General features: G+C 39.4%; 1 protein-coding gene across 1 annotated transcript; it reads left to right on the top strand.

The window, feature by feature from the left end:
- Positions 1-9152: 9152 nt before the first annotated feature.
- Positions 9153-11044, top strand: LOC139715553 (uncharacterized). Its single transcript, XM_071627116.1, has one exon. The coding sequence runs from the start codon at positions 9854-9856 to the stop codon at positions 10736-10738; it is 885 nt and encodes a 294-aa protein (XP_071483217.1). The 5' UTR covers positions 9153-9853; the 3' UTR covers positions 10739-11044.
- The last annotated feature ends 786 nt before the right edge of the window (positions 11045-11830 follow it).

Genomic DNA, 11830 nt, shown 5'->3' with positions numbered 1-11830 from the left:
TACGTGGCACCAAGGCATGTTCTTTTCAAGTAATTTAGACCTGTAGAGCCGATGTTATGTATGGTTTTGGTAAATGGTAACAAAATGTTCAAAAATAACTTCAATCAATAAGATATTGTGGACTCTTGTTAACCCTATGTAGCCCGGGCTATATTTATCTGTAGCCCCCCCCCCCCCCCCCAGATCTTGGCCGCCGATCATTAATTTAATCTTAAAGAATGCTAATTTTTGGTACATTTTTCCTTTTGAACATCTGACCAAGTGTGCACTGAAAAATTCTATAATATTTTTGTAATGTAATATATGTAATATTTTCCATCTTTTTTTCTTTCGGGAAAAGCAAATTTATGATGCATGTGCATGAAAGTCAAGGATTTGGAAATGCACAGATTGATTTGTTGTTGCTTATTTCCTGGAGGAAAAAGAGAAAGGAAAATGCATGTTTTGATGTACAAATAGCTTTTTGTTAACTTGGTTGAGGAAAAAAAATGAGAAAGAGACTCAAGACAACCAAGTACCTACATGGGTATTTCTTTTCATATGGGTACCAGGAGTAATTGTGTGATATCATGTGATGTCATGTTCATGTTACACATGGAACATTTAGGGGCTAATTGTGAATGAACATGTTACCAAAGAAATATGCGAGTGTTTGTGAGTGTAATGATTATTGGCTTTTATCTTAGGTATAACACAGTACAAAACAGCTTAGTTTCATTACGTATTAACCAATTTGAGGTCATACTTTGGTACCCATATAAATAGAAATACCCACATGCATATTTTTTTGCCTTTAACTACTTTAGTATACAGGGTGGCTCCCAAATTGGGCAAAACTTTGTACATTTTAACATTTTCTTCTCTTGATCCAGATGTAGAATACAAGTTGTATTCTTTAGGTGTAAGTTGTGTATTGTTCATCATGATAATTCCTTTTTCCAGTTTCTTGAATAAACAAGAACCAAGTTTTGTTTGTCAAGATAATTTGATTTGTTCCTTTTCCCTTCTCTATGTGTAATGTGTAATGAATTTCTGTGTTTGATTCTAATGCATTGATAGAGTGAGTTGGATTGAATTGTTGGTGCTAAATCGTTGGTTTTTGTTTTAACAACAATTTGGGGTTGAATTCTGCATATCACTGTTGTTAAGATAATGGTGTTAAATTTTATCACCGAAAATAGAATTGAATTGCAACACCAAAGATTGGTGTTGGAATCTTTCTTTTTTTTTTTCTTTTTAACACCAAAAATAGAATTGAATTGCAACACCAAAGATTGGTGTTGGAATCTTTTTCTTTTTAATACCACAAATAGAATTGAATTGCAACACCAAAAATTGGTGTTGGAATCTTGTTTTTTACACCAAAAACAGAATTAAATTGCAACACCAAACATTGGTGTTGGATTTTTTTTAACACCAAAAACAGAATTAAATTGCAACACTAAAGATTGGTGTTGGACTCTTTTTTAACACCAAAATCAGAATTGAATTGCAACACCAAGAGTAGGATTGAATTGTTTAATTCCAGAACTTGGTGTTAAATAACACCAACCGGTGTTTTCCGATATAGATACCGGGAAAGTGTTAAAATCAACACCCATGGTGTTGGATTTAACACCATTGTTTTTGCAGTGCAAGGTCACACTCTTCATATATATATATATGTATATATATTACATATAAATAAATATATATATATATATATATATATATATACGTATATATATATTCATAAACGTTTACTTTACTCAGACTTAAATTTATACATGGCAGATGTCTGCTTTCGTAAGGATTAATATTGATATTGATATTGATGAACCACGCATTTTGATTAGCGAATAGCGTTATGAATGAATATCATAAATTCACTTTATCATAATACATGCTCTTATAAACACTGTTCTAATGTGCGTGCATTTCAGCTTCACCTCGGCCTTTGGTCATGTAAAACTGTACCTGGTTTATATTATGCATTTTATCGTGCGTATAATCTAGTATAATGCATTCGAGATCATGTATCATATAAATATGAATATATATATAAATATATATATATATGAAAAAATATATATATATACATATATATATATATATATATATATATATATATAGATATGTGTGTGTGTGTGTGTGTGTGTGTGTGTGCGCGCAGGGAGGTGCTATAGCACCTCCCTGGTGTGCGTGTGTGTGTGTGTGTAGAGAGAGAGAGAGAAAGAAAGAAAGAAACAGACAGATAGAAGGGGGGGGGGGAGAGAATCACATGGCATTACCGACATTTATAACAGTGTACAATGCTGAAAGGGTTTCCTCTGCCCCTCTCATACCACGATGATTATCCCTCTAAGATCCTGTCAGCGGTCCTATCCAATCCTGGATCAATCTCTGATGACACTCCGTGGATTCCTCGAAGGCATAGGGCGTGTCCCGCATCTATCGTCGCATCGTCCGGTTCCCCGCATCCAGCTTGGTCACTGGAGCTCGTCAGGTAGATGACACCATTAGACTGTGTATACATGCTCCATGATGACTCGAGCAGAAGGGAACGATCAAAGTCCAACTCTCATGATGGCATTAGTTCCGCTTTGCCTTTTCTCTATTCTCTGGCGGGAAGATGAAGATTCCTGCATGATCCTTTATTGTGTGCAGATGGATTAACTTGAGCAGAATTGATTTCCAACATTCATTCATGAACTTTGCTTTGGATGTAACGATGATACAGGGCAGTGAGTTTCAGTGGAAGACATTGTCGTGTCAAAAATATGTTTTCTGTTGAAAAAAAAAATATATCGGCATAATTATGATCCGTCATGTTATTATACTCATGTTCATCTTGGGCCACTATACATGGCTACACAATGTATTATTTAGCTAGGGTTATTTCTACGAAAATTTTGCTGAACCAACTATGAACATTTAGCTTGCCTCTATGAAAATTTCATAAATGAAAATGTATAGGTTTGCCACCATGAATATTGGTTGACCGTCTAGTACGGCTTGTTAGTTAGTGTCATGAATGTTGAACGAGTATCTTTTATCACTTAATGGTTAGATACTTAAACTGCTAATCCTTTCTACTTGTTACATTCATCGACGTCCACTTATAGTTCATAATTATCTGGTAATCGCAGGACGCCAAATAGAGTCACACTGCTCCTCAGGGCATCTGCGGAACCTGACATTCAAACTCCTGCTGGATTTACATTCTTTGTTCACCGTTGTTTTTCTTTCTCTACTATGGAAATATTTATCTTAACCCTTTTCATTTATAACATGCGTCATAGCGTTTCCGTCAAATGATGAATAACATGAAACAATAAAGATGATATTTGTCCCCCCCCCAAAAAAAAAAAAAAAAATTCAAACGAGACAAAGATAATAGAATTGAAGTGCAGCTCTATGCAAAGAAAAAGCCCTTTCATATTTTGCGTCTGTGAGGAAGGTCTTCAGTAATTAAACCGCTGAAGAGAGGTTTGTTTTTCCTAAATCATCATTTCAGGACGAACATAATCAGGTGACAGGTTTATGCATTCTCCAAATTGAAAACAACACGCCTTCTCGTAAACACATCATGATCATTTTCAGCAGGTTGGTATGTAAGCTATTCAAGTTGTTTTCACAGTTCACAATGCATGCCCTCCATGTCAAATATAGCATGCTCTTGACAACAAGAGATATATAGTTTAACCACATCACATTCTTCATCCATTTCATAAATGGATCAAGATGTTTGATTAAAAGCCTGAATAGAATTTATATGTCCGGAACTTCCACGATTAAGCAGCTGTAAATAATATTGTGTTCCAGTGCAGGCATAGATCTATAAATTCCATTGCCGTTCGGAATGCCCTTGCCTTTTCCTCCAACTGAAGTAAAGGACGTCGGCAAAGCGTTTTAAAAAATAACAGTCCAACCAGATTGGTATCCAGGGATATGTTGAGCAGAAAAAATGAACTCGCGGAGTACTGAGGAAGTGTTCTATAAATTTCTCACCTTTTTTTTTTAAATTTCAATTAAAGAACACGTAGGTAAACGATAAAAAAACAAACAAACAAACAAAAAACTTCCGGCCAATCTGAAAGACACAAATAGTTACAGATAAACGAAGAGTCTGCCTATAGCCAAGAAATGGTCTTCTGCCCAGCCAAGTACAGGCTCACGGACATTCTCCCGAAGCTAATACTCTTCAGATGTCGGTTGAAGGGCAAAAATAGATCAACACATCAATTAAAGAAAACGCAAAATGTTCTCTATTATTTATGTTCACCACTCTCTTCAGGACAAGCCATTGCTCACCTTTGGCCTCCAGGCCTCTTTTACCGGACCTCCGAATATCATTTACAATTTGTTGACAGGTTGATAACTGCTTCCATCGTACTACAGAAGATGCTTGCTTTCAGAGAGATATGAAGAGTTTGTTCGCAAAAACCGATAAGTCCATATTTGCCAAATGGAGATATTTTCGATTAAAGGTCAAGAAAAACAAAGAGAATAATAAGAAAATGTTTGCTTATTTTGACCATAACTTCAAAAATGTACCTTTATATGTAGTGACCAATATATCATTTAAAAGGTATTATTTTGTACTTTATGACAGAGACGGTCCTTCAAAATGTTCAAAAATGGACTTATCGGTTTTTGCGAACAAACTCTTCATATGTAAAGTAAACTCTTACTTACAGTACCCCTAGCTGACTGTGCTATCATATGAAATTGTGTCGTTTATCGATGTCGCTATTGCTCCAGAAGATTATTGAGGAACTGAAGTGAATTAGTAGACTCTCAATAATATGAGGCCTTCGGCTTGACTTAGACGAAATACAGTCTTATATCTGTCCCTATTGTTTAGAGTATAAAAATAAGTAACTAGTCCCATGATTCCTTACTCATAATTATGTAATCACTCCACAGATAGCCACGGAAGCAAACAAGCAAGCAAACTTCAAGTCGAAATAATTCTATATACTTATTCTCATGCCGATGTAAAGCGATGGAAAATCTTGCTTCAGCTATCTTTCATTTTCATCGCCTTCTTAGGAGCCGCCTCATTACGATTTTTGCCGTTACCCAAGGGAGAACGAATTCTCTTTCCTATTCTGTTGGCACCATGATGAATTCGAATGACATGCTGTAATGTTTAAATGTCTTTTCTGCTTTGTCAAGTGTATATAACGAATTCATTTCTGACGAGTACCCATACTTGATTCCCCGTCACGGTAACTATACCTTAATAACAATTTCAATCAATCTCTTTCTCTATCCATATATTTCACCCTCATTACCCAGCTCTGTCTCTCTCTCTCAGTCTCTCTTTATTTCCTTCTTTCTATCCCTTCACAACGTTCCATGTTGACATCCCATCTTTATCGTATTCCGCGTCAAAGCTTCTACACCTGCTATCTTATAGGCGTCTCTGCTGTCGTTAAAAAGCGCTTGGTCGCCCATGATTTGGAGTGAAATTGTTCCTCATTGTATACATGTAGTTTGGATACTGAAGAATTATGTCTCCTGCTCAGCAGATTTGTTTTCTTTAAATAGCCTTTACACGAGATTCGCTCTCGTTAGAAAAGAAAAGTTATTAGAAACATATGTCAAATGCTGATGGTTGTTATGATTGAAGCTCACATTTAATAGTTCTCCTAGCTCTTTTTTTTTTTTAAACCCGAGTAGATATCAATGAAATTTATTTTATTTTTCGTTTGCAACTTAATTTCCACTTACATGTCTGGTCTATTTGCATCAAAAGAAAACATTTAATTCGAGATAAAAAGAAAATTGATTCGTAAAATAAACGAGACATTATTTTAGACGAAAGTCGATAAACTGTATATTTCGATATGTGCAAGATTTTTTTTTCAGTATCATAAAATTCTACTTCATGGTGATAGCATACACAATATTTGTAACATACTTACGATAAGTATGTTCCTTCTCTTATACTCATGCAAGCGTTCGTTCATACCTTCATTCATTCGCTCTTTGAAGATTATTTTCCTGAAACATTTCTTACAAGTTGATGATAAAGTATTTCCCCAAAACGATCGCGTCTTCTTTATTTACTAATCACTTAGATATTCCGCTTGTTCTGTACTAAACCTGTCCTATCTCCACACCACAGGTAACGATGATACTTCAATAAGCTCACACTCCGACACCTGCCCTAGTCAAGTATTTACGAAAATATTCTGGCATATTCTCTCTTTTTTTTTGACCGTTGGACTCAAAAGTTTTCTTTTCCTCATTCTCCTTGCCAATGCATCACTTTGATGTGGTGGTAAAAAGGAAAGAGAAATTACATAAGAATACATTTCAAGTTCTTTGATCACTTTTCTATTCATATTCAACAGATAGTTTATTCAATTTGTACAGGCAATAGATTTTGGTATCAAGTAAAATCTAAGACGGATTTCAGAAGCTTCGCCAGCTCTTCATCATCCATCATCATTTCCCTCGCCCTCTTGGCGGCTTCTCTCCTCCTCCTCCTCCTCCTCTCCTCAGCCTTCTTTTCATTCTCCATCCTTCTCAACTCCAGCCTAAAGTTTGACTCTTCATCCTTCTTGGCCAACCCCTCGGCTTTATCCTTTCGGATGACGTCAGCTTTCGTCTTGACGTCACATGCGCGAAGTTCTCTATCCACCATCATAGTGATTGCGCGCTGTATGTGTGAAATCAACGAATGTAAAACAAACAAAAGATTGAAATATTATGTCATTTCTATGCTATCGTGTAGTTCAGTCTGAACACACAAACACACGGACAGTAATTTTGATCGGTCACACTCGGTGCAAACTGTGAAGAAAATGTTGCAAATTTTTATACTCCTATCAGTTGTCAAAGCTTGCTGATAACACCTCTTTCTTCTACCTGGCCAGCTCCATCTTGTTCTAAATGTGAGTCTTGAGTATACGTCCCCACTGTCCCCTTTCATCGGCTCTTGAGTCCTGTCAAACGGACAGGAGCTGGCCTCAGGGTCCTCACCGCACTTTCCGGTCTTCCAGATCGAAGGCGAAGCCGCCTGCTGGTGACCGTGGTCGAAGGAAGACTGAGTTAGGAAGATCGCAGTCGGAGATGACAGGGCAGGACGAGTTGTTGTCATTTACGAAGACGGCTGTCATCTCGAAAGGGCCAGGAACAAGAAGTGAGGGACCATTCAGGAGAAATGGAGATGAATTATTATGAAGTAGACATTCACTGTTAATAAAATTTTTCTTTCTTTCTTTTCTTCCTTTATTTTTCCTTAGCAGGCGCCCTGGATTAATTTCATTTATTCACCCATTTATCTACTTGTTCACCAGATGGTAGAAAACAAAGGTGACTCTATGAAGTTCTGAATATTCATGAACCTACCTGGCTCATTGAGGGAGAGTTCAAGCAGTGAGCAATCTCCGCGCTGACGTCATTACTTGTAGGAAAGCGCAGAGCAGGTCAGTGGGTGGTTACGGCTCTTTGTGACGTCACATCATTAGACTGCTGCAGTAAGGGTACCACCGTTTAAACGAGGAAAAATAATAGAAGACTGTTTTGTCATTCACGTTCATTAAATTGCCTATTTGAAAAGATTATCCAGTTAAGAGTTTGTGCATGAACGCACAAGTAAATAGGGTATATTAGGGTACTATTCTGATTGGTTCGGAGTATGTTTGATACTGTATGTGTGAGTGTGTGTGTGTGTGTGTGTGTGTGTGTGTGTTTGTGTGTACATGTCTGTGTAAGTATTTTTACCCGCATAATCGAAGTAGCGTTGCTCATTACCTTGTTTCGTCTGAACAGGTTGCAGAATCGTCTCTTGCCAGACTTTATCTTGAAAGTCGATATCGACACAACAAATTTGGACTGATTGCAAACCATGGTGTCGATACGATACGAAATACAAATCCCCAAAGCAATTCTACAAAATATATAAAACGTAACCAAAGGTGTTTTTGGGAGGGCTCCGACACTAACTTGTAACACATGGTAAGAACTAACGTTTACGTCTCGAGTATTTGCATTTATATAACTTGATTTGCATATCACTGAGACACACCTGTAACGAAACAATGTCTGAATCTAACGCAATCATCCTCATTCAAGGATAAAATTATGACCACGACACGCAAAGTCGTGACCTTACCTCTCTCTCAGTGAAAAAGTGTGCATCACTGTCACTCTAAATAGCGCCCTACCAAACTTTCTTAGAGATCGTTTTCATGTAATAATTGTTATAATCCTTCCGTTCGTATACAAACAAAGGTTAAGCTAGTGTTAATCTGTAATAAAGATATCAAATTAGCTTTTTAAAAGAGTTCACCAAGCATCCACCCTTTTGTAGATGTTTGTTGTTGACATGGAAACGGATTACTGAATACACTGTCGTATAAACAGCTAATGAAGAAGTGCACGTTACTGAAGTCATTTAGATGTGTTACACATGAATTCCAGCTGAGAACAGTAGCAAAGTTGTCATAAGATTTTCTCAATATCTACTCTTCATCTACTGGGTCATCATCATCATTGATTGTTATCATAATCGTTCTCTTTTTGTGTTGTGTGATACCTTAACTTTAGTTCCAACAATTTCAGACAAACTTAGCTGGTTTGTTACACTAAATGCAGTATAAAGCTGTGTGGTGACACGTTTACATGGGATTTGATGAATTCGTGGTTGTCTTTTACGTGGCACTTGGCAGGCCCTGCGCTTATGTTTTGTACAACACTCTTTGAACCCCCCCCCCCCCCATTTTTCCTCTTTTCATCTTAATTGACTTGTTTCACCATCTACCTCCGTTCTCTCTTCTTCTCTCTTTCTCGCTCATTCTCCCCTCCCCCTCTCCGTCTACACCTGATCCACCCCACCCCCTTCCATCCCCATCTTCAGTCCTATACCCCTAGGCTGTAGCGGTTAGTGACGCCGCAGACAGCCACATAGATGGCATACCAACTCAGGCCACGTCACCTGGTATCCAGCGCCGCAAACCAGCGTGTAGCAAGGAGCGAGCGGTGAGGAATGTATCGTCCCGAGGAGACCCGATATAGAATCTAGCTGCTCTGCGAAATCTGCACGAGATATACGCAGACGAGCGGTGCTCTTCTTTTTTTCTTACTCTACACACACTCGTGAGAAGTGCTCCGCGATCGTTTGCTGATATACTTCACTTGGTGGGCGGCAGCCACAAGCGCGCGCCCACGAAGTTAATTCCCCTTCGACTGCCACACTTTTCTTCGCGAGCTACGAGCGGAAATAATTCCTCGAGATAAACATTCATTCCGGTTTAGAGGGAGATTGAACATTCCGCTTAAGTTCTTGTAGGATAATCAGACAGTCTCGAGTTTGACAAATTGACTTGAAATATCGCAGGCTTTGTTATCCGGAATGTTCAGATAGACGGAAGTGCAGCTATGATAAGGCGTGTGGTCTCGGTGGCGTGTGATAGCTGACGACTGCTCGTGTACAGTGGCGACGCTGACCAAAATAGGCCAGACCGTTTAGCACACTGAGTGTCTGTACTCCCGTAACGACACGAAGTGAGTGGCTTAAGTGTGGTTGCTGTTCGTCTGTCGCTTCTCTGCTTAAGTTTGGATTATTCGAGAGATTCCCGAAGGTTCTATCGGATGCCGTAACACGCAAAGAAGTCTGGACTATAACACTCGATGATAGACTGAGCTGACGACTGAAAGAGGTGGTGTACGATAGTTCAGTGACTTCATATCTTGTGTAGACGACTGGATTTGTTTGTTTCCCAAACGAGATTTCTGAATGACCAGACGATTCCCTGTGGCGCGCGAACGTGACACAGACATCATTTTGGTACTGGTTGTCCCTTTTGCTAGGATTACTTTCTTCTCGTTTTCACTCAGAGATAAATAAGCCGACATCATGAATATAGAAATAAAGATTCCGTTCTCGCACCCAAAGGTGGAATATAGCATCAATTCTGGTCAGGGAGGGATGACCCCAACCATATCAAGCACCGGCCCGCCGCAGTTTGGCCAACCTACGGTCGAGGTGCATAAGGTACAGCAGGGCGGAGGTCAGCAAATGCCTACCATCACTGTCTTGTCTCCGAATGCTGAACCTACTGTCATCAAACCGAATCAGCAGCCGACGATGGGCTACTCTCAGTCACAACCAGAAACCACATACATCCAGACCAGTCAGTCTGCAGGTCCAGGGCAGTCCACCGTGAAAACCACCACAACGACCAGACGAACGACCGAACGACGAGTTCTCGAGGAACCAACTGCTTCTACGCCGACCTTCGGGTACTCAAACCCTGCTTCGCCGACCCTCTACCAGGGTTATTACGTCACACCTGTCTCCCTGACCAGCCAGTCCTCTGGTCCCCCTAAAGGTCTTGGTGAGCGTCAGACCAGCAAGATTGAATACGATAGCCAGAGATTCCAAGTGACTCTTGACGTTAGTTCGTATAAACCCGAGGACATCGAGGTAAAGATTAAGGACAATAAGCTCACTGTTCGTGCAGAGCACCGCGAGGGTACCCCAGAAGGTGGCTTCGTCCAGAGGGAATACTATCGACAGTACACGCTGCCTGATGACGTTGACCTCAGGTTAGTGAAAAGCTACCTGTCAGAGAAGGGCATTCTCACCTTGGAGGCTCCGAAGCTAGCCCTAGCCCAAGCTGCCGAGCGAACCATCCCGATCCAGGTCAGACCACATGTGGAGGGGTCAAGCGGAAAGGGATCACCGACAGTGCCCATTGTGGAGGAGTTTACCAGCGACGCGGAATCGCATAGGAAATAAGAAGGATAGATCATTACAGAGTCAGCAGGACAATTCCCGGTCATCAGTTAGGTGATGAGCAGCTTTGATTGAGGACATGGATTCTAATTATTGGTGTTATATTTTTGGGCGTGTGTGATTTTTTTTCTTTTATAGGAAAGACGCTTTACTCATTGGATGAGTTCAAACATGTGTAACTTCTGTTTGGAGGGTTGTGACGTCAACTCTGTGTAAAAAGTTTGACTGAAACCTGGCATTTTGTTTTTAAGTTTCTTAGTATTAAATGACAGGGGAAAAAATGAATGCGTGTATGATAATTTGCTCTAGTGACGGCATATTATGATTTGCAATTGTGCCATTGCATATCACAATTCTTTCGTGCATAAGTTACTTAAGAGTTGATTGTAAATAATGCACAATGGTTTTTGAAGATGGTATGTTAAGAAAAGTAATCCTATAGACCAGACAGAAATTGGCTCAAGATATAGAATGAAAACATGTTGAACATGCTTGCAGTTATGATAAATAACATGTCACTACAGCACTGTTTCTGTACATTAAACAGAAACGAGCTATGTGACACGCACGCAGGTTTACCACTGGTGTTATTTCACTTTGTTTTATCCGAGCCATCCAAAACACGCAGACAGGCTTTGCAATCGAACATTAATGCGTCGGCATGCTTGGTTATGAGCCATAAATACCGATCAGGGGCGGAATAACACGCTGACAATTCCGATTGATGTTTGGTTTTGATCACTCGATGCCTTAATGTGTGCAAGGTTATGATACACAGGCGGGACGGTATGAGAACGACCAACCATCATAGGCATGGCTACGCTCATTTCAAGCCATGAGTTGAAAATATTATCGTCATACCGAAATGTGATGACCATTCATCATCACAAAACCTACATAACTGGAGGATGTAGTCATGCTACCAATGTTGCTTATAGATCTTTAGCAGGACGTTGTTAGAAAGCTGATTCTCTACACTCTGTTGATTATCAAAAAGTAAACAGAGTTTTCATCAAGGAGATATTTGTTTGACCTGTGTTTGAAAAGCATTTCTCACAATGTCGCAATTGGTGTGAAGGCTCGGAGAGTGAGTTT

Source organism: Diadema antillarum, unplaced genomic scaffold (genome assembly GCF_040938485.1).
Source record: "Diadema antillarum isolate AM-2024a unplaced genomic scaffold, OU_Dant_1.0 scf00000050, whole genome shotgun sequence".
NCBI lineage: Eukaryota > Metazoa > Echinodermata > Echinoidea > Diadematoida > Diadematidae > Diadema > Diadema antillarum.
Note: the sequence above shows the minus strand (reverse complement) of the source record. Positions and strands in the feature narration are given on the sequence as shown.

Excerpts from the sequence above, each read along its gene's own strand:
- LOC139715553 (XM_071627116.1), top strand. The coding sequence starts at position 9,854 with ATGAATATAGAAATAAAGATTCCGTTCTCGCACCCAAAGGTGGAATAT.